The sequence below is a fragment of the Salvelinus alpinus genome, chromosome 12 (genome assembly GCF_045679555.1).
Source record: "Salvelinus alpinus chromosome 12, SLU_Salpinus.1, whole genome shotgun sequence".
In the NCBI taxonomy this organism is placed as follows: Eukaryota; Metazoa; Chordata; class Actinopteri; order Salmoniformes; family Salmonidae; genus Salvelinus; species Salvelinus alpinus.
Genome location: NC_092097.1, coordinates 46,657,915 through 46,681,287, shown reverse-complemented (window position 1 = coordinate 46,681,287; position 23,373 = coordinate 46,657,915). Strand labels below are relative to the sequence as shown.

The window sequence follows — 23,373 nt, the reverse complement described above, 5'->3', positions numbered from 1 at the left end:
GATGAACGTTCAAAGCGGATTTTCCCAGTCGGAGCTCGTTTTTCTCTGAATTCCCAGTTGTCTTGAACGCACTAAAGTCGGAAGTCCGAGATTTCCCAGTTCCGAGTTACCAGTTGTTTTGAACACGGCAGAAGTCATGCTGGATTGACAGCATGGCCATGTATTCAACCATTGTGTTGCATGTGAATGTTTATCTTTTTAAGCTTGGCAAAGAGACCTTTTCAGACAGATGTTTTAAATCCTTAAACCCAGACTTGAACCACACACCCCATCCACCGAATAACAGGCAGGGGAAGCAAAATAGTGAATTTGCGATTTCTGAGTTTTTATGTAATGTCCAATGGCCGATGAGCACCGATACGTTTTATCTATAATTTCTCTTAATTTGACAAGGATTGAAAATGATTTGCCAGTAGAATGTTGACATTATTCATGATGACTGCTTGTCTAGCTAGCTAGCTTTCTAGCTAAGATTTTGAAAGTATGATGTTGACATGATCAGTCCAATCAAAGCTATGGTAGATATAACGTGATTTGACGTAATTTTATCTGTGGCCAATGCCTTCTTGGACGGGCACTTCTAATGTCAGTCTATGGCAGCACCCAAGGGGGCTTGAACTGCCTAGCTCTCCTTGTAGATTCTGAGGTGATGTAATGTCCCCATGAGTGACAGAACACTGAGCCAATCACAGAGCAACTAGAGAAGATTACCAATGCCTAAGCTCTGTATTTTCGCTGGCTGCCCCTCCATCACAGAAAACACTGAGCTAAGCTGAAACACCTGCATTTTGGAACTGCCTTACTCAAGAAAGTGACCATGTTTGTATGCGGCTTTATTAAACTCAAGGATATATTTTTTTACATTGCTTGCAAACTGAAATGTAACACGAATTAATGCCAAAATAACATGCAAAACAAGCCAATTATATCTTCTTTCTTTTTTTAGCTAAACAGGTGGGGCTCAAAACAGGTGTGGCTCTGCATGATGGTGACGGGTCACCACTGGCTAAATGTATACATTGTTATAAATCGCATATTATACCAGATACAGCCACAGGCTGTTGTGTAGCACTTATGTTTCTCCACTGTACATTCTACTGTACAACTGCTGCATCAGTGTTAAGGTTGCAAAATTCCAATAATCTTTCAACCGCCATTTCTGGAAAATGTGGGAATTTTGGGTTAAAGGGCCATATGTGACTCTAGATCTGCAAGTTCAAGACCCTTGTCCTATGTAAACACTGACAATGTACAATGCTGTCAGACTGTTCTCGATCACAAGAGGATATGACATTTATTGGCAATTGCGACCACAAACCTCAAACAGCTCCAAAGTACCTTCCCTAATACCTCCCTCCTCCATCACACTGCCACCACAGCTTATAGGAGAAACCATGGGCTCACACAAAGCAAGACTGAAACCACACACAAAAGATTCATGTTTAATAGAATCTGGTACTCTTCAGTCCATCAGATCTCTCTATAAGTGCATTCTATAGACTGTTATTGACAGTGAACATTTGAGACTGTGGGTGTTGGGGGGACAGGTTGGTCGGGGATGTTTGACAGGTGTTGTGGCAGAACACGGATCAATAGCTCATCACCGCTGACAGAGAGCATGATGGGACATTGGGACAAAGCAATGATTGATCGCTATGGTTTGAGCAGGTCGGCAGTCGCAAGAAAACAGAGTAAAGGTTGCTTAGAACTATTCACTCATTTAAAACGGGAGTGGAATTCACTCCCTATTAATAACACCGCTGAGGGTGTTGCATATGTGCTGCAGGCGGTGGCTTTACCCACTAGACCAGCCTCAGGCACTATTATGTAGTCATTTTGAAGATCAAAACAGTTTTCAAGCCATCAAGTGACGATGATGATATCATCTCCTGTAATATTGACTCATTTATCTTTCTCTCTCCTTCTCACTCCTTCTTCTTCTCCTTCCTCCTCCTCCCCCTTTCTTTGCCTCCCTCCTTCTCCCTCCTTATTCTCCTCCTTCCTCTGCCCGTTCCGGAGCAGTTTGGCCGAACAGAAGTGATCGATAACACCCTGAACCCGGACTTTGTTCGGAAGTTTGTCCTGGATTTCTTCTTCGAGGAGAAGCAGAATCTTCGCTTTGATGTGTAAGTGGAGACCTCTCTCTTCCCGTCTGTTGTACTATCCTCCCATCTTCTCTTTTGTCCTCCTGTCCACCAGAGAATGATTCAACAGTTTTCATTAGCAAGGTTCACTTAATAATCACTTGACTTATTAATACTAAGGGCCCAATTCAATCAAACCAGGGTCATGTTCAGTTGGGCACACCGTAGAAAAACACACTTTATTTGGATAGTCCGGATTTTCCATCTGTAGGTGCTGGGGTATATGATTACAATGCTAAGGAAGACGTGGATGTTCCTCTCACCTATATTTACCACTGTAAACATTACATTTACATCATTTATCGCAAACATGATTTTACATGGTCATAAACATCATTTTACATGATCGTAAACATCATTTTATATGATCATAAACATCATTTTATATTATCATAAGCATCACAAACATTTAGATTAACAACATTTTGCAGGATAATTACATTTTTGACCGATAAAGTCAAAAAACACTTTCAAGCCCAACAACAACATTAGAACTCCCCTTTGCCTCAAATCCACAGCCAGCTTCCTTTCCGCTGCGAAGGCAGCTCACAGTCGAAACCAGGGGTGGAGGGAGTTGCAGGCTGTTGGGGGGATGTTACTGTTCCAACTTCCCTCCTCCCCCAGAGAAGGGGGGATCGATGCCCTCTGCAGGGGGCCAGAGGAGAAGAGGAGAGCAAGAGCAGAATCCCCAGCAGGGGGCCAGAGGAGAGGAAGAGCAGAGGCCCCAGCATGTGGCAGGTGGTGGTAGCTCGGGCCGAACCACCCCCTCAGATCTGTCACATTGATTAGGCTACACACATACACACCACGATCAATACCACCGCCAAAACACCAACCGACCGCCACAGCCAGATCTGCCACGCAGACAGGAAGCATTAGTCAAACAAGCAGAAGCAAAGATGTAACAGTAGGTGGATACCAGTGTAGTCGGAAGGCATTTGTCAACGGTTGTTGTTGTATTTCATTCAAATCTTGTCCAGAAGGAGGAGGAAAGTCAAACATGATTTTAAGCAAAAGCTCTCTTTGTTGTAAGATGAGGAGCTGACAAAATATGTGTTTTTCGGAATAGCGTTGGAGAGATGTTTGTAAAATCTAGTTGGAGACAGTCATAACAGAACGGGATAAAACTTTTAAATAGAGTTGGAAACTGTCAACCCAGAAAAACAGCTAAAAATAAATTACAGAACATGAATCTGAATCACAACAAGTCATACACCATGTGTTCGTGTTCTGATTTAAACCCTACCGGTATAGCCAGCTGTGCAGGAATAGATTGACACAAACACACACATTCATACACACACACACACATCACTAGGCTATATACACCATATACAGTTATAATAATATATTATTACACATGGCAAACTCTATATTATGCGCATAGTTTTAGGATTTCCTGTCCATTTGGGCTCTCCACATGATTTGTTAGTCATAATCTCTAGCAAATGACTCCCTATGGGTTGTGTAAATTCATGTTTGCAGTGTTGCTAATCTTTGGTCGGGGATTGGGAGAATTTGGTTTGTTACCTAACTGGGTGGGAACAGTGAGAAAGTAATATGCAAGGGAAACTGTGAATTGTGTAAAAAATGCACATGCACAGACAGGTACACACACACACAAACACACACACACACACACACACCATACAATACACTCTTACAGGCACATGCTCAGGTTTTGGCTAACCCCCTCCCCTGGGACAGCCATGCTGAATCATTAGAGGTAAATTATTCAGTAACAGCCCACAATCGTGCGCACACACACACACACACACACACACACACACACACACACACACACACACACACACACACACACACACACACACACACACACACACACACACACACACACTCTGTTGGTTGTCACGTTTTCTTTGTTGACTGCGTCTTGGATCATCTCTGATGTTGTCCTTCACACTTAAAAGATCCTCACTCTACACACTTAAAACATCTCTAAACTTCACATTTAAAACATCTACAAACTTTGACACTTAATACATCTACAAACTTCTACACTTAATACATCTACAAACTTCTACACTTAATACATCTACAAACGTTTAATACATCTACAAACTTCGACACTTAATACATCTACAAACTTCTACATGTAAAACATCCCACTTTAAACTGCCATCTAATTTTTGTCAGCTGAAATTCTCAAAAGTGACAAACTGAAAGTGTTATTGTAGCTTCTCTAAGAACAGGAGTGATGTTTCACATTAACCTCTATGGGATCGGTGTCCGGGACGGTTGTTGCTAACGTGCGCTAATGTGACTAGAATGACATTGTAAGTAACAGTCAACTTTCCAGGACATAGACATGCCTTATATGGGCAGAAAGCTTAAAATCTTGTTACTCACATTAACAAGTGTGCCCCCCTAATCAGCTAATGTGTACTAACGTGGTCTGCTAATATGTGATGGATTGATGGCTCATTAATGGCTAGTACATAAATGCCTTCTTAATGCCTTATATAAGCTATGAAAATGTGTCACCACATGACTTCTACTGTGCACATTCACTGCCCCGTGAACCGGGAATCGGTTCATTACGGTAGTTAACCACCAGAGAAAATGTTATGCTGAGTTTCCACCTAAGGCTTACGGCGGTGTGTCACCCAAATGGTAGACTTTACTTGTTTCCAACTACATGGACCGGCGACGGTGTCTCACTGGGCCATGGCCTCGACGGACTGGCTCTGACTTGGTGCCAACATTAACATAAACGTTGTTCCTTCCTGTATTATACTGATGATTAAATGTTTATTCTATTCTACTGAGCTATTATCTTGTATTATTTCTTATTGTTGTTGCATTGTCCAGAATGAACCTGCAAGTAAGCATTTCATTGGACGGTGTATACCATGTTTATCCCGTACATACTTAAAACTTGAAACATGGCAATACACTGGTGTGGGTTAAGTCTTAGGTGGAAATTCGGCATTTATAACGATGTTTATGGCAATGCAGTAGAGGAATGTCATCGACGTGCGGAAATGGCACCTCAGAGACTAATGACTCGGCATGTTCGGTGACACGGCGGAGAATCGCAATTATTGCGTCGCAGTTCGTGACCTTATGGTGCTCCTCAATCAATAGCATCATGATGAATAGCATGATGATAGCTGTTAGAGCATTGGGCCAGTAACCGAAAGGTCGCTCTTTCGAATCCTGAGCCGACAAGGTGAAAAATCTGTCAATGTGCCCTTGAGCAAGGCACTTGACCCAAAATGCTCCAAGATTAATAATGGCTGACCCTGGACTGTGTACAGGTTATACAGATTAAACAGGCTATACAGGTTATACAGGCTATACATATTAAACAGGCTATACAGGTTATACAGATTATACAGGCTATACAGGTTATACAGGCTATACATATTAAACAGGCTATACAGGTTATACAGATTAAACAGGATATACAGGTTATACAGGCTATACATATTAAACAGGCTATACAGGTTATACAGATTATACAGGCTATACAGGTTATACAGGCTATACAGGTTATGCAGGTTATACAGGCTATACAGATTATACAGGTTTTACAGGCTATACAGATTAAACAGGCTATACAGGTTATACAGATTATACAGGCTAGACAGGTTATACAGATTATACAGGCTAGACAGGTTATACAGATTATGCAGGCTATACAGGTTATACAGATTATACAGGCTATACAGATTATACAGATTATACAGGTTTTACAGGCTATACAGGTTATACAGATTATGCAGGCTATACAGATTATACAGGCTATACAGGCTATACAGGCTGTTGACAGCTATTCTCAGCCCTGTGTAACGAAACGTTGATCGATATCCACTTTTTGTTTGTCGGAGTCACACCTGTCATCCTTGTGACATAAGTAAGTGAGGTCATAGGAGGTATATGGAAATAAATTGGGTGCCTATTGCATTTCCAGGATTGTCCAGATCTGGATCTTCAAGGCCCCAGGGGAGTGCTGTCGTCTCCCTGATTTGAGGTCCCGAGAGGTGGCTCCAATAAAAGGGAGAGCCCCTGTTATGGCTGGATGAATAATTTAACCACCCCCTTCCCTCTGGAGATTATTTTTAGCATCCTGGATCACAATAGATAGAGAAGGTAGGAAGTGCCATGGAGGCACTGGTAAGGGCTTAGAAATAGGGATATAGATAGCGATAAAGATAGTGTTTAGGGATAGGGCTAGAGATAGAGCTTAGAGATAGGGCTAGAGATAGAGCTTAGAGATAGGGCTAGAGATAGAGCTTAGAGATAGGGATAGGGCTAGAGATAGAGCTTAGAGATAGGGATAGAGATAGGGCTTAGAGTGTGCTTAAAGATGGGGATAGGGATAGAGATAGGGCTTAAAGATAGGGAGAGATAGGGAGAGGGATAGAGATGGGGCTTAAAATGGGGATAGGGATAAAGACAGGGCTTCAAGATAGGGATAAAGACAGGGCTTCAAGATAGGGATAGAGATAGGGCTTAAAGATAGCAATAGAGATAGGGCTTAAAGATAGCAATAGAGATAGGGCTTAAAGATAGGGATAGAGATGGGGATGGACACAGGGCTTAAAGATGGGGATGGAGACAGGGCTTAAAGATGGAGATGGAGACAGGGCTTAAAGATGGGGATGGAGACAGGGCTTAAAGATGGGGATGGAGATGGGGCTTAAAGATGAGAATAGGGATAGAGATGGGGATGGACACAGGGCTTAAAGATGGGGATGGAGACAGGGCTTAAAGATGGGGATGAGACAGGGCTTAAAGATGGGGATGGACACAGGGCTTAAAGATGGGGATGGAGACAGGGCTTAAAGATGGGGATGGAGACAGGGCTTAAAGATGGGGATGGAGACAGGGCTTAAAGATGGGGATGGAGACAGGGCTTAAAGATGGGGATGGAGACAGGGCTTAAAGATGGGGATGGAGACAGGGCTTAAAGATGGGGATGGAGACAGGGCTTAAAGATGGGGATGGAGACAGGGCTTAAAGATGGGGATGGAGATGGGGCTTAAAGATGAGAATAGGGATAGAGATAGGGCTTAAAGATGGGGATGGGGATGGAGATAGGGCTAGAGATAGAGAGAGGGCTTAAAGATGGGGATAGGGATAGGGATAGAGATGGGGATGGAGATGGGGCTTAAAGATGGGGATGGAGAAGAGGCTTAAAGATGGGGATGGAGATGGGGCTTAAAGATGGGGATGGAGATGGGGCTTAAAGATGGGGATGGAGATGGTGTTATGCTGGTGAATGAGGACCCAAAAGCGACGTAAAAGTAACAGAGTCTTTATTCCAGTATTAAACAAATAATGATTCTCCTGGATAATCAATGGTCAATCCAAAACAGGAACTGAAATCCTCTCGTCAATAGAGAGGAACGACTGGAGACGCGACCACAGACTGCAGGTCGCTTCAGGAAGGCACTGGCCGTAGCTGACATAGACACCTGCTCACACGCAGCATCTGAAGAAGGCAAAGAACACGACAGGGCGGAACAAGGACACAGGAACAGCAAACATCAAACAAGAATCCGACCAGGCAGAAGCGGAAAACAGAGGGCAAAATAGGGGACAGGTGTGAAAGAGTAAATGAGGTCGTTAGGAGAATGAGAAACAGCTGGGAGCAGGAACGGAACGATAGAGAGAGAGAGCGGGAGAGGGAGAGAGGGAGGAGGAGAGAGAGAGAAAGAAAGAGGGAAAGAACCTAATAAGACCAGCAGAGGGAAGCACAGGGACAAGACATGAAGATCAAAGACAAAACATGACAGTACCCCCCCACTCACCGAGCGCCTCCTGGCGCACTCGAGGAGGAACCCTGGCGGCAACGAAGGAAATCATCAATCAACGAACGGTCCAGCACGTCCCGAGATGGAACCCAACTCCTCTCCTCAGGACCGTAACCCTCCCAATCCACTAAGTACTGGTGACCACGTCCCCGAGAACGCATGTCCATGATCTTTCGTACCTTGTAAATAGGAGCGCCCTCGACAAGGACGGGGGGGGGGGGAGGGAAGACGAACGGGGGCGCGAAGAAAAGGCTTGACACAAGAGACATGGAAGACAGGGTGGACGCGACGAAGATGTCGCGGAAGAAGCAGTCGCACAGCGACAGGATTGACGACCTGAGAGACACGGAACGGACCAATGAACCGCGGAGTCAACTTGCGAGAAGCTGTCGTAAGGGGAAGGTTACGAGTGGAAAGCCACACTCTCTGACCGCGACAATACCTAGGACTCCTAATCCTACGTTTATTGGCGGCTCTCACAGTCTGCGCCCTGTAACGGCAAAGTGCAGACCTGACCCTCCTCCAGGTGCGCTCACAACGTTGGACAAAAGCCTGAGCGGAGGGAACGCTGGACTCGGCGAGCTGGGACGAGAACAGAGGAGGCTGGTACCCAAGACTACTCTGAAACGGAGATAGCCCGGTAGCAGACGAAGGAAGCGAGTTGTGAGCGTACTCAGCCCAGGGGAGCTGTTCTGCCCAAGACGCAGGGTTTCGAAACGAAAGGCTGCGTAATATGCGACCAATCGACTGATTGGCCCTTTCTGCTTGACCGTTAGACTGGGGATGAAACCCGGAAGAGAGACTGACAGAAGCACCAATCAAACGACAGAACTCCCTCCAAAACTGTGACGTGAATTGCGGACCTCTGTCTGAAACGGCGTCTAACGGGAGGCCATGAATTCTGAACACATTCTCAATGATGATTTGTGCCGTCTCCTTAGCGGAAGGAAGCTTAGCGAGGGGAATGAAATGTGCCGCCTTAGAGAACCTATCGATAACCGTAAGAATCACAGTCTTCCCCGCAGACGAAGGCAGACCGGTAATAAAGTCTAAGGCGATGTGAGACCATGGTCGAGAAGGAATGGGAAGCGGTCTGAGACGACCGGCAGGAGGAGAGTTACCTGACTTAGTCTGCGCGCAGTCCGAACAAGCAGCCACGAAACGGCGCGTGTCCCGCTCCTGAGTAGGCCACCAAAACCGCTGGCGAATAGAAGCAAGCGTACCCCGAACGCCGGGATGGCCAGCTAACTTGGCAGAGTGAGCCCACTGAAGAACAGCCAGACGAGTAGAGACAGGAACGAACAGAAGGTTACTAGGACAAGCGCGCGGCGACGCAGTGTGAGTGAGTGCTTGCTTTACCTGTCTCTCAATTCCCCAGACAGTCAACCCGACAACACGCCCTTCAGGGAGAATCCCCTCGGGGTCGGTAGAAGCCACAGAAGAACTAAAGAGACGGGATAAGGCATCAGGCTTGGTGTTCTTATTTCCCGGACGATAGGAAATCACGAACTCGAAACGAGCGAAAAACAACGCCCAACGAGCCTGACGTGCATTAAGTCGTTTGGCAGAACGGATGTACTCAAGGTTCTTATGGTCAGTCCAAACGACAAACGGAACGGTCGCCCCCTCCAACCACTGTCGCCATTCGCCTATGGCTAAGCGGATGGCGAGCAGTTCGCGGTTACCCACATCATAGTTGCGTTCCGATGGCGACAGGCGATGAGAAAAGTAAGCGCAAGGATGGACCTTATCGTCAGACTGGAAGCGCTGAGACAGAATGGCTCCCACGCCCACCTCTGAAGCGTCAACCTCGACAATGAATTGTTTAGTGACGTCAGGAGTAACAAGGATAGGGGCGGATGTAAAACGCTTCTTGAGGAGATCAAAAGCTCCCTGGGCGGAACCGGACCACTTAAAGCAAGTCTTGACAGAAGTCAGAGCTGTGAGAGGGGCAGCCACTTGACCGAAATTACGAATGAAACGCCGATAGAAATTAGCGAAACCGAGAAAGCGCTGCAACTCGACACGTGACTTAGGAACGGGCCAATCGCTGACAGCCTGGACCTTAGCGGGATCCATCTGAATGCCTTCAGCGGAAATAACAGAACCGAGAAATGTGACAGAGGAGACATGAAAGGCGCACTTCTCAGCCTTCACGTAGAGACAATTCTCTAAAAGGCGCTGGAGTACACGTCGAACGTGCTGAACATGAATCTCGAGTGACGGTGAAAAAATCAGGATATCGTCAAGGTAAACGAAAACAAAAATGTTCAGCATGTCTCTCAGTACATCATTAACTAATGCCTGAAAGACAGCTGGAGCATTAGCGAGACCGAACGGCAGAACCCGGTATTCAAAATGCCCTAACGGAGTGTTAAACGCCGTTTTCCACTCGTCCCCCTCTCTGATGCGTACGAGATGGTAAGCGTTACGAAGGTCCAACTTAGTAAAGAACCTGGCTCCCTGCAAAATCTCGAAGGCTGACGACATAAGGGGAAGCGGATAACGATTCTTAACCGTTATGTCATTCAGCCCTCGATAATCCACGCAGGGGCGCAGAGTACCGTCCTTCTTCTTAACAAAGAAAAATCCCGCTCCGGCGGGAGAGGAAGAAGGCACCACGGTACCGGCGTTGAGAGAAACAGACAGATAATCCTCGAGAGCCTTACGTTCGGGAGCCGACAGAGAGTATAGTCTACCCCGAGGGGGAGTGGTCCCCGGAAGGAGATCAATACAACAATCATACGACCGGTGAGGAGGAAGGGAGCTGGCTCTGGACCGACTGAAGACCGTGCGCAGATCATGATATTCCTCCGGCACTCCTGTCAAATCACCAGGTTCCTCCTGAGTAGAGGGGACAGAAGACACAGGAGGGATAGCAGACATTAAACACTTCACATGACAAGAAACGTTCCAGGATAGGATAGAATTACAAGACCAATCAATAGAAGGATTATGACATACTAGCCAGGGATGACCCAAAACAACAGGTGTAAAAGGTGAACGAAAAATCAAAAAGGAAATGGTCTCACTGTGGTTACCAGATACTGTGAGGGTTAAAGGTAGTGTCTCACATCTGATACTGGGGAGAAGACTACCATCTAAGGCGAACATGGGCGTGGGCCTCCCTAACTGTCTGAGAGGAATGTCATGTTTCCGAGCCCATGCTTCGTCCATAAAACAACCCTCAGCCCCAGAGTCTATCAAGGCACTGCAGGAAGCAGCTGAACCGGTCCAGCGTAGATGGACCGACAAGGTAGTACAGGATCTTGATGGAGAGACCTGAGTAGTAGCGCTCACCAGTAGCCCTCCGCTTACTGATGAGCTCTGGCTTTTACTGGACATGACATGACAAAATGTCCAGCAGAACCGCAATAGAGGCAAAGGCGGTTGGTGATTCTCCGTTCCCTCTCCTTAGTCGAGATGCGAATACCTCCCAGCTGCATGGGCTCAGTCTCTGAGCCGGTGGGAGGAGATGGTTGAGATGCGGAGAGGGGAAACACCGTTAACGCGAGCTCTCTTCCACGAGCTCGGTGACGAAGATCTACCCGTCGTTCTATGCGGATAGCGAGTGCAATCAAAGAGTCCACGCTGGAAGGAACCTCCCGGGAGAGAATCTCATCCTTAACCTCAGCGTGAAGTCCCTCCAGAAAACGAGCGAGCAACGCCGGCTCGTTCCAGTCACTGGAGGCAGCAAGAGTGCGAAACTCTATAGAGTAATCCGTTATGGATCGATCACCTTGACATAGGGAAGCCAGGGCCCTGGAAGCCTCCTTCCCAAAAACTGAACGATCAAAAACCCGTATCATCTCCTCTTTAAAGTTCTGATAATCGTTAGAACACTCAGCCCTTGCCTCCCAGATAGCTGTGCCCCACTCCCGAGCCCGACCAGTAAGGAGTGATATGACGTAAGCGATCCGAGCTCTCTCTCTTGAGTACGTGTTGGGCTGGAGAGAGAACACAATATCACACTGGGTGAGAAAGGAGCGACACTCAGTGGGCTGCCCAGAGTAACATGGTGGGTTATTAACCCTAGGTTCCGGAGACTCGGAAGACCAGGAAGTAGCTGGTGGCACGAGATGAAGACTCTGAAACTGTCCAGAGAGATCGGAGACCTGAGCGGCCAGGGTCTCAACGGCATGACGAGCAGCAAACAATTCCTGCTCGTGTCTGCCGAGCATTGCTCCCTGGAACTCGACGGCAGTGTTGAGAGAATCCATAGTCGCTGGGTCCATCTTGGTCGGATTCTTCTGTTATGCTGGTGAATGAGGACCCAAAAGCGACGTAAAAGTAACAGAGTCTTTATTCCAGTATTAAACAAATAATGATTCTCCTGGATAATCAATGGTCAATCCAAAACAGGAACTGAAATCCTCTCGTCAATAGAGAGGAACGACTGGAGACGCGACCACAGACTGCAGGTCGCTTCAGGAAGGCACTGGCCGTAGCTGACATAGACACCTGCTCACACGCAGCATCTGAAGAAGGCAAAGAACACGACAGGGCGGAACAAGGACACAGGAACAGCAAACATCAAACAAGAATCCGACCAGGCAGAAGCGGAAAACAGAGGGAGAAATAGGGACTCTAATCAGAGGGCAAAATAGGGGACAGGTGTGAAAGAGTAAATGAGGTCGTTAGGAGAATGAGAAACAGCTGGGAGCAGGAACGGAACGATAGAGAGAGAGAGCGGGAGAGGGAGAGAGGGAGGAGGAGAGAGAGAGAAAGAAAGAGGGAAAGAACCTAATAAGACCAGCAGAGGGAAGCACAGGGACAAGACATGAAGATCAAAGACAAAACATGACAGATGGGGCTTAAAGATGGGGATGGAGATAGGGCTTAAAGATGGGGATGGAGATGGGGCTTAAAGATGGGGATGGAGATGGGGCTTAAAGATGGGGATGGAGATGGGGCTTAAAGATGGGGATGGAGATGGGGCTTAAAGATGGGGATGGAGATGGGGCTTAAAGATGGGGATGGAGATAGGGCTTAAAGATGGGGATGGAGATGGGGCTTAAAGATGGGGATGGAGATGGGGCTTAAAGATGGGGATGGAGATGGGGCTTAAAGATGGGGATGGAGATGGGGCTTAAAGATGGGGATGGAGATGGGGCTTAAAGATGGGGATGGAGATGGGGCTTAAAGATGGGGATGGAGATGGGGCTTAAAGATGGGGATGGAGATAGGGCTTAAAGATGGGGATGGAGATGGGGCTTAAAGATGGGGATGGAGATGGGGCTTAAAGATGGGGATGGAGATGGGGCTTAAAGATGGGGATGGAGATGGGGCTTAAAGATGGGGATGGAGATGGGGCTTAAACATGGGGATGGAGATGGGGCTTAAAGATGGGGATGGAGATGGGGCTTAAAGATGGGGATGGAGATGGGGCTTAAAGATGGGGATGGAGATGGGGCTTAAAGATGGGGATGGAGATGGGGCTTAAAGATGGGGATGGAGATGGGGCTTAAAGATGGGGATGGAGATAGGGATAGAGATAGAGATAGGACTTAAAGATGGGATAGGGATAGGGGACTACATGGATTACCCAGGGGAGTTGTTACATATAAACAGATGTAGGATCTTAATTTGAGCCAGTTTGCTACAGTAGGAAAATAATCCTGCAGCAACAGGAAATGGGAGTTAGTATGTGGATTATAATTCATGGACATTTTTGTAGGGGTTGATTACATTTTTTGAGTGGAAATTACAAACTTCAGAAGTCTTTTTAAACCTCAAATACAATACACGTTTTACATTTCCTGCAGTTCTTCTGCAACAATGAACCATTTGTACTGTACACTGGGAAACTAGATGGAACGAGTTATCTAATATCTATACCTGCTTTTAGTTCTACCTTTCAATCTGAGCATGCTATATGGGGCGAAGACAACATCCTTTTCTCTTGTTTCTAATGGAATCATTATATGAAGAAGAGTGGGGGCGTTTCAGAAGGGCTTCCCACTCTGTTATGACTAGTGTATCGTGGCATATCAAGGCTTTCCAGAGACTCAGCAGATATACAAGAGATATAAAACACTGCATGATGCTCAGTTGTATCCTGTAGATATTTAAAGGTAGGCATTGGATGATGGTCTTTATTTGCCATACTTTTCCTCAATTATGAGGATCCTATCCTCAGGTCAATTAGCTTGCCTTCTGAGAAGTAGCTGAGTTCTTTTAAAAAGAGAACTTGACTACTCGTCAAGTCGTGAGCACAAAGAAGTAAATGCACATCATTCGTTTCTCCTAGATCTAATGAATTGTCTAAGGTGAAGGGGAGTTCACATGATTTTCTTCCATTTAGATAATATGGAATAGGCTAACATGACTGTCTGACCAGCACGCAGCAAAGGATGGAAAACAAGACACAAGATTAAAGAACTTGGGTTCTGAGTTTTTAAGAAGGTCAAGTCAGAGTGATGGTGGTGTGATTTTTTACACCTTGTTGAGAAAGAGTTGGAAGTAACACTGTCCTTGGAATGGTGTTATAGTTTGTTTTTGATCCTGTAGTTTTTGTGCTGTTATAGTAGATACAGTGGCTTATAAAGGCCAAACCGAAATGTGACTTCCGCTTTATCCCAACCCCTAGGAAAGACACATATACATATACAGGTTGGAGAGGAGGGACTGCCACACTGGGCTCCCATGGAGCCGTTGTTGTGGGGGGTTAAGTGCCTTGCTCAAGGGGCACAACGGCAGGCAATAGCATCTCTGGTTGCCAGCTCACTTCCCCCCAGATTTTTCCCATCAGACCCGGGATTGGAACTGGTAACCCTACCGCTAGGCTACCTGTAATGTAATTAAGCAGGCACGGAGCAAACCCTACCACGGGCCCCTGGCCGCTATCAATTATTTATGGATTCCCTATCAGCCCAGGTAAGCCTGTGCATTGATCCTTGACTGTAATTAAGGTTTTTGGAAATTCTACAATAATGTTTCCTTCTCGTTAGGATTCGGTTTGTATCAACCTGGTAATTTGTGTTAATTCATGCCCCACCTTCCTGGATATCACAATGTGTTTAATGCCGGTCCTTTGTCTTGATTACAAAGAGCTGCCCTGAGGTCCTCTGTCGCCTGCCATGTAAATGAGGCTATCCGATTTTTGGGGCGGGTTTATCACTCCTCGCACTGCTAAATCTAATTTCGCTCAGCGCTTCAAGGCTTATCCTACAGTGCTGTAATTTCATTTGATACCACCCATGCCTGGCTCAGCACTCAATTTTACATCGCCAGAGATGGGATTTTTACTGAGTGAGTGAGGGGGCATTCTGATTGAAAGTGAGGGATCGAGGAAAAACAGAGATGGTAGACTCATTGTAGAGGGAGGGAGGTAGGCTAATATAAGTAAGAAAGGTTCTGGAGTTTAGAGATACTTTAGGAGGGTTAGTGTTTGAGAGCGGGGAGTTCTGCTCTCTGCCACTTCGCTAGATTCTGATAACGTGGTTGCTATAGCTTTCTCAGTCTTCAGGAGAGCCTCTCTACTTTTCATCACAATACACATTAGCCCCTAGCTTTCAGTTTTATCACTAAAAACTCTTCTTTTCCTTTGCTGCTCTGAAACAGTGACAACATATGGAAGCAGATTTATGCCAAAATTAAGAGAGGCTGTTAATGAAAAACTGAAGGCACAGCTTCTTCTGAAAAGACACCACTTCATTTGTGATGAATTGTTAGAAATGAGGTGCCTATGTTCGATCCTCATTTACAAATGAACTGGTCTGCATGTGAAGCTTGAACAACTGAGCAGCTTTTTTAAAGCTCTTTCCTAAGTGTTTATTGCATTTCTTAGTTTTGTCCTAGATTTCCAAATCAGAGTTTTCCAGATGCTGGAGCAGTGAGCTAGGTTGTCTGTCTGTCTGTCACACCGTTGTCAGTTCTGTCATGGTGCTCTAGTGCTGCGGCCTCTCTCCTGGCCATGCAGAACCCTCACCTGTCCATCACAGAGCTGTAAAGGAGAGGACAAATAATTACAGAGGATAAGTTGAAAGAAAAGAGAGGAAAAGATGAGAGTTGGAGGATAGAATAGTTTCAAATACCTTCTTGATATTTTATATTCAAAATACAAACATTATGGAAGAAGAACTTGAACTTTTATCTTTGAAGATGTTATAAACGGAAGGTTCATAAAGTGTGATAAATTACTTTTAGAAGATATCTTACATTCTCGTAGGGCCAAGCCAGACTCTTAAAACTACCTAGAACCAAAAGGTTTCTCCTACAGGGACAGCAGAACAACCCTTATATGTTTTAAAGAGTGAAGGCATTCATTGTAGCCTTAATACATCTTTCTCAGTTTGCATTTGACAATGTCGTTTCCACAGACTCATTTTGACAGCTCAATCTTTCTCACCATCTTACACTACCTATATCAAATCAAAATCTAATTTTATTTGTCACATACACATGTTTAGCAGATGTTATTGCATGTGTAGCGAAGTTCTGATATCCTCCCTGGATCTAGCGGGTCCGTATGGCTTCGCAATACCGTACTAGCACTACAATTGGCTCTCTGTACCTGAATCCCATCCAAGGGCCTAGTCAGTCACTCAGGTTCTACACGGCAGCTACAGTGGGAAGAAAAAGTATGTGAACCCTTTAGAATTACCTGGATTTCTGCATAAATTGGTCATAACATTTTATCTGATCTTCATCTAAGTCACAACAATAGACAAACACAGTCTGCTTAAACTAATAACACACAAACAATTATACTTTTTCATATCTATTGAACACACCATGTAAACATTCATAGTGCAGGTTGCAAAAGTATGTGAACCCTTGGATTTCATAACTGGTTGACCCTCCTTTGGCAGCAATAACCTCAACCAAATGTTTTCTGTAGTTGCGGATCAGACCTGCACAACGGTCAGGAGGAATTTTGGACACACACACATTCCTCTTTACAAAACTGTTTCAGTTCCAAAATATTATTGGGATGTCTGGTGTGAACCACTCTCGAGGTCATGCCACAGCATCTCAATCGGGTTGAGGTCAGGACTGACTGGGCGACTCCAGAAGGCGTATTTTCTTCTGTTTAAGGCATTCTGTTGTTGACTTACTTCTGTCTTTTGGGTTGTTGTCCTGTTGCATCACCTAACTTCTGTTGAGCTTCAATTGGCGAACAGATAGCCTTATATTCTCCTGCAAAATGTCTTGATAAACTTGGGAATTCATTTTACCGTCGATGACAGCAAGCTGTCCAGGCCCTGAGGCAGCAAAGCAGTGTCACATGGCGCGGAACAGGTGAACCCAAGAGTAGACTCAGACGAGGAGACTGGGATGAGGTAACCAAGGTATTTATTGAAACACAGGGGGAAGATGGGGTGCAGGCCAGGGGAAGCTCGGGCGGGTTGCAGGAAGCTAGGTGTGGAGGCTGAGACTGGAGCGAGGGGAGTTAGGACTGGGTAAGCAGGACCAGAGAGGAATCCAAGGATACAGTGGAGTGGGGGGTCCAGGACAGAGTAGCAGGATGACGAGACGTGGGACTGGAGACAGGGACGAGAGTCAGAGCGGGCAGAACCGTAGCGGAGAGGAAAACAGCGTCAGGCAAGGGAAAACAGGCATAACACGAAAACAGGGTCTAAGCAGGAACAAACGGCCAAAAAACGCAGACTGACTGAGCAGAGGTTACGATCTGGCAGCGTGGAAGTGGCAGGGCTGAGTATTTGTTGAGGTCTTGATTATGGAACAAGTTGCAGCTGGTGGGGATCTGTTCTGCCGTTCTGCCTCCAGCACACCTGTCTCCACACACACACACACACACACACACACACACACACACACACACACACACACACACACACACACACACACACACACACACACACACACACACACACACACACACACACACAGAGAGAGAGGAAGAGGGAGAGAGCACTGGGGGAGTGGTGGCAGGTTAGGGAGACACAGGAGGAGAAGTAGAGGGTGTGGCAGGAGCAGATGTAACAAGCAGCCCCAAACCATAATGCTCCTTCCACCATACTTTACAGATGGGATGAGGTTTTGATGTTGGTGTGCTGTGCCTTTTTTTCTCCACACATAGTGTTGTGTGTTCCTTCCAAACAACACAACTTTAGTTTCATCTGTCCACAGAATATTTTGCCAGTAGCGCTGTGGACCATCCAGGTGCTCTTTTGCGAACTTTAGACATGCAGCAATGTTTTTTTTGGACAGCAGTGGCTTCTTCCATGGTGTACTCCCATGAACACTGTTCTTGTTTAGTGTTTTACGTATTGTAGACTCGTCAACAGAGATGTTAGCATCTTCCAGAGATTTCTGTAAGTCTTTAGCTGACACTCTAGGATTCTTCTTAACCTCATTGACTCCAATTAGCTTTTCGTGAAGTCATTAGCCTTGGGGTTCACATACTTTTTCCAACCTACACTGTGAATGTTTAAATGATGTATTCAATATAGACAAGAAAATTACAATAATTTGTGTGTTATTAGTTTAAACACACTGTATTTATCTATTATTGTGACTCAGATTAAAACTTATGCAGAAATCCAGGTAATTTAAAAAGGGTTCACATACTTTTTCTTGCCACTGTATTTCTCCTGGGAAACAAATTCAATACGGATGTATATCTTGGAACGTGCAGGTAACGGGCTACTTACCAACGCTGTGTACATCTTCAATAAAGTCAACTATCCAACTGCCTGTCAACTATCCAACTTAACTATCTTTAAAATGTCTATAGTATTTCCTTTTGACTATACCGTGGAGTCCTGGAGGAGCTCATCTTGTTAATTACGGTCAAGTCAAGCATTTGACCCCTCGGTCCTATTGAAAATCTCCTTCATAATCTATTCAAAGGACCCAGATGATGGCAAGGTTGCTGTTTCTCTTTAGCACGAGGCAGTGCATCGTCCTCCACTGTTTGACTTCAAAAACACTGACAGAAACGAGTGGGTGCAAAGGGAGAGAGAGAGAGATTCCAGACGGAGAAGAAAAATGCATTATATTCTTGTGTAATGTGCAGTAATTTGTGTAAATCAGTTTAGCAGCAAGTGGATTTCCTTTGTCAAACAAAAGGCTTTTTATAGGAACTCGTTATGTTGGCACTTAAGAGGGAGCCTTGAGGAAAAAAGTGCCACGTTTTTCCCCCCTGGTGGGTGGGAGGGGGGTGATAGGGTCTTCAATTCATACAGTCGATCCTATTTTGGAATTCATTACCATTCGATCCACATCCATTTGTCTTTGTCATTCTTGACTCTTCCTTCGTATCTACATACACGCTGCTTATTTATTTATTAAACATCATGTCCTGTCCTGTGTGGGTAATCTTGTTTCATCTTCATGCACAGCTGTAAAGTCAGGATTTGATTACAGTTGAGTTTAGGCTGCCTGTACTATATGAGGAAGTACATTCATGTATGTTTATGGTTTAACTTAGTCATGATTTTACCAGGTGTTTACTTTATTTAATTTTAATTTTATTTTTATTTAACCTTTATTTAACTAAGCAAGACAGTTAAGAACAAAGTTTTATTTACAATGACGGCCTACCAAAAGGCAAAAGGCCTCCTGCGGGGATGGGGGCTGGGATTAAAAATACAAAATAAAATACAAATATAGGACAAAACACACATCACGTCAAGAGAGAACACTACATAAAGGGAGACCTAAGACAACACTACATAAAGGGAGACCTAAGACAACACTACATAAAGACAGACACCACAACACTACATAAAGAGAGACTTAAGACGACAACACAGCATGGCAGCAACACATGAAAACACAGCATGGTAGCAACACAACATGACGACAACATGGTAGCAACACAACATGGCAGCAGCACAACATGGTAGCAACACAATATGGCAGCAGCACAACATGGTACAAACATTATTGGGCACAGACAACAGCACAAAGGGCAAGAAGGTAGAGACGACAATACATCACGCAAAGCAACCACAACTGTCAGTAAGAGTGTCCATGATTGAGTCTTTGAATGAAGAGATGTTTGAGTGTTTGTTGCAGCTCGTTCCAGTCGCTAGCTGCAGCGAACTGAAAAGACGAGTGACCCAGGGATGTGTGTGCTTTGGGGACCTTTAACAGAATGTGACTGGCAGAGCGGGTGTTGTATGTGGAGGATGAGGGCTGCAGTAGATATCTCAGATAGGGGGGAGTGAGGCCTAAGAGGGTTTTATAAATAAGCATTAACCAGTGGGTCTTGCGACGGGTATACAGAGATTACCAGTTTACAGAGGAGTATAGAGTGCAGTGATGTGTCCTATAAGGAGCATTGGTGGTAAATCAGATGGCCGAATGGTAAAGAACATCTAGCCGGCTCGAGAGCACCCTAACCTGCCGATCTATTAATTGCGTCTCCATAATCTAGCATGGGTAGGATGGTCATCTGAATTAGGGTTAGTTTGGCAGCTGGGATGAAAGAGGAGCGATTACAATAGAGGAAACCAAGTCTAGATTTAAGTTTAGCCTGCAGAGGTAACTACCTCAAGCTCTAAACCCTCAGAGGTAGTAATCACACCTGTGGGGAGAGGGGCATAAAGTTATAAAGGTACATATTATATATGGTAACGAGTTATTACTTTATCAATGCTTGATAAATAGTTTTGGGTTAATTCCAGATGTACTGAAACAAGTAGCTATTGGCGTGAAGATAATAATTGTAGTATCAACCTAACAACTGATGTTTTCTAGTAAAAACCAGGTGAATGCCATTTGTGTTACATTTTTATATTTAGATTTTTGTCATTTGCAGACACTTTTATCCAAAATGACTTAGTTAGTTAATTCATTTTAAGATTGCTACAATAGGTGAGACAACCACACGGTCAAAGTCAGTATATTGTTTCTCATTAAAGTAGCTATCAGCAAAGTCAATGCTAGTAAAAAAAGACATGTGTGTTTGTTTTTTATTTATTTAAATTAAATTAAAAACAATTTAGGCTACTATTATGGTGTCCATATAAGGACAGTCTCAGAGTCACAAGGAGTTGGTGTCAGTGTCACTTAAACAAACCATAATTCCTGATGAGACTGAAAGTAACTCTTGTTGACACTGACATGAACTCCTGATAAGGCTGAGTGACAGTGATGCCAAATCCTTGTGACTTTGAAAGAAGGGAGAGAGAGAACAGACGGATTCAGAGAGACAGTGAATGTAGTCTTTGTTTCAGGGTAGTTTAGACACCTAATATAGACACCGTATCCTGGCACATGCGCTCCCTAAGGAACATATCAAATGATCTCAAATCAAATGTTATTTGTCACATGCACAGAATACAAAAGGTGTAAACCATCCAGCTAAATGCTTACATACAAGCTCTTCCTCAACAATGCAGAGTTCAATATCAAATGTACGAAATAGAAATCCAGAATAGGATCTTTAAAAAAAAAAACACAGAAACAACACTTGTTCAGATAGGCAAGAGCTTTAAAGGGGCAATCAGCAGTTGGAACAATAACAAAGCATTTTCCCCACAACTATTTTGGTAAAAATTAGGCTGGAGAAATGCAATCACTCTCAAATTCATAGACAGATATCATGGACTGACCATCCATGATATCAAAATAATAGTTTTGAGGCAATAGTGTTTGTATACATCTACTTTTATTACAAACATTGGAGTAAAATAACCTTATATTTTGTGTTCTGATGGGGTACAACAGTTGAACTAGGCTCATGAGGCATTTCTAAGTTATATTCTTCAAGAATAAATGCTTACATATTATTATTTTAAGTCAAAACATTGCTGTAGAAACTGCAGATTGCCACTTTTTAAAGGAACTTTGATTTTTTTTGTTGATTCAACCCATCACCAGGTGCTGATGTATTGTTCCTTTTTCTGACAGGTACAATGTGGACACCAGAAGTTCAAACATTTCAAAACATGTAAGTACACTGGTGATATCATGCTATTAATATAAGCTGAATATCTTGCATATTTTCATGTCACTTAGTTATGTTTACTTAATGAACTGTCAAGGGAAAATACTTCCCTATTAAAGCTGTTACATTTGGTTAGTCTTTGATTTGATTACTAAGTGGTATTTTTCTTCAAGGAGGGAATGTCAGAATAATGAATTTGAATTATTTTTATAAAAAAATAGAATGCTGTTTGTTTTTTTGTCTCTGCAGATTTCCAACTAACAGATGTGTTTTTCTCTCTCTATTGCAAACCATTGTGGATGAGTAGAAGGTTAGTCAACAACATTACTGTAAACACAGTTTGACGGATCACAAGGAATAGTATTTTTGTAATTAGTTATAGACTTTTAAGGACACATAAATGTGGATCTTCTGAAAAGGTAAGAAACGATCTAGCTGGTTGGTTTTAATGAAAACCTTGCTTTAGGTTGTAGGGTGCTGTCCGTGGTGCTGATACAGCACAGCAGAGATTGTTTGCCAACCTGTCACTTCTTGAATTTGAACTTTTATGTTTATTTTGGGATAGCGTGATATAAGCAGAATTCAATATGCAGTGCCTTCAGAAAGTATTCTTGACTTATTCCACATTTTGTTGTGTTACAGCTTGAATTTAAAATTGATTACATTTAGATTTTTTTTGTCACTGGCCTACACACAGTGGAGTTATATTTTTAGAAATGTTTCCAAAATAATAAAAAATTCTAAGCTAAAATGTTGAGTCAATAAGTATTTAACCCCTTTGTTATGACAAACCTAAATAAGGTCAGGAGTAGAAATGTGCTTAACAAGTCACAATAAGTTGCATGGACTCTGTGTGCGCTAATAGTGTTTATCATGATTTGGAATGCTCTTTGCTAGCCGTTTTGGTAAATATATAGTAGATAGGGCAATTCACCTATTACAAACAGCCTGTGTGAATGCAGACGTACACACAGCTGTCTCACCAAAATAATGCTAACTTAATGCTGAAAGTAGTAGCCTAGTTATTCATGCATGCAAACAAAAACACTGAGTAGCGGTTTGGCTTAGAATACCGACACAACTGCGAATGTGAACTAATGAATGCAAACAGAACAAAACAGCGATACAAAGTAAACAAAATCTCTAGTTACATTAACAGTAAACAAATGCAATAAACAAAAGGTGAATGGAGATCCAAAACTTAGCCTACAGCCTACTACAGTGAGATGCAGCCATGCTGTCTTGCCAAATGAATAGGCCTATAGGCCCGCTTCATTCATGGAGAATCATGCTGCTCATGAGTTCAGCAACATGTTGTGATATGGCAAAATACACTTTCCAATACATACAGTTCCATTCACAACCAGGAAAACAAATAGGCTACCACGAAAACCAGAACATAATGTATCTATTTCTTTGATGAAACATAACGATATGTAGCTATACCCGGGGGCGTCATTTGGGTTCTTGCATTGGAATCACAGTGCCTTCAGAAAGTATTCACACCCCTTTATATTCTCCATATTTTGTTGTGTTACAAAGTGGGATTGAAATGTCATTTTTTGTCAATGATCCACACAAA

General features: G+C 44.0%; 1 protein-coding gene across 2 annotated transcripts in view; it reads left to right on the top strand.

Moving 5' to 3' along the window:
- The window catches only part of LOC139536251 (copine-9-like), a 147,137-nt gene that overhangs the window by 43,110 nt on the left and 80,654 nt on the right, over window positions 1-23,373 (top strand). For both annotated transcript variants that reach the window (XM_071336610.1, XM_071336611.1), the window contains exons 4-6: window positions 2,023-2,126; window positions 21,755-21,794; window positions 22,099-22,101. In XM_071336610.1, the coding sequence (XP_071192711.1) occupies window positions 2,023-2,126; window positions 21,755-21,794; window positions 22,099-22,101 (147 nt within the window). The remainder of the gene's footprint in view (window positions 1-2,022; window positions 2,127-21,754; window positions 21,795-22,098; window positions 22,102-23,373) is intronic.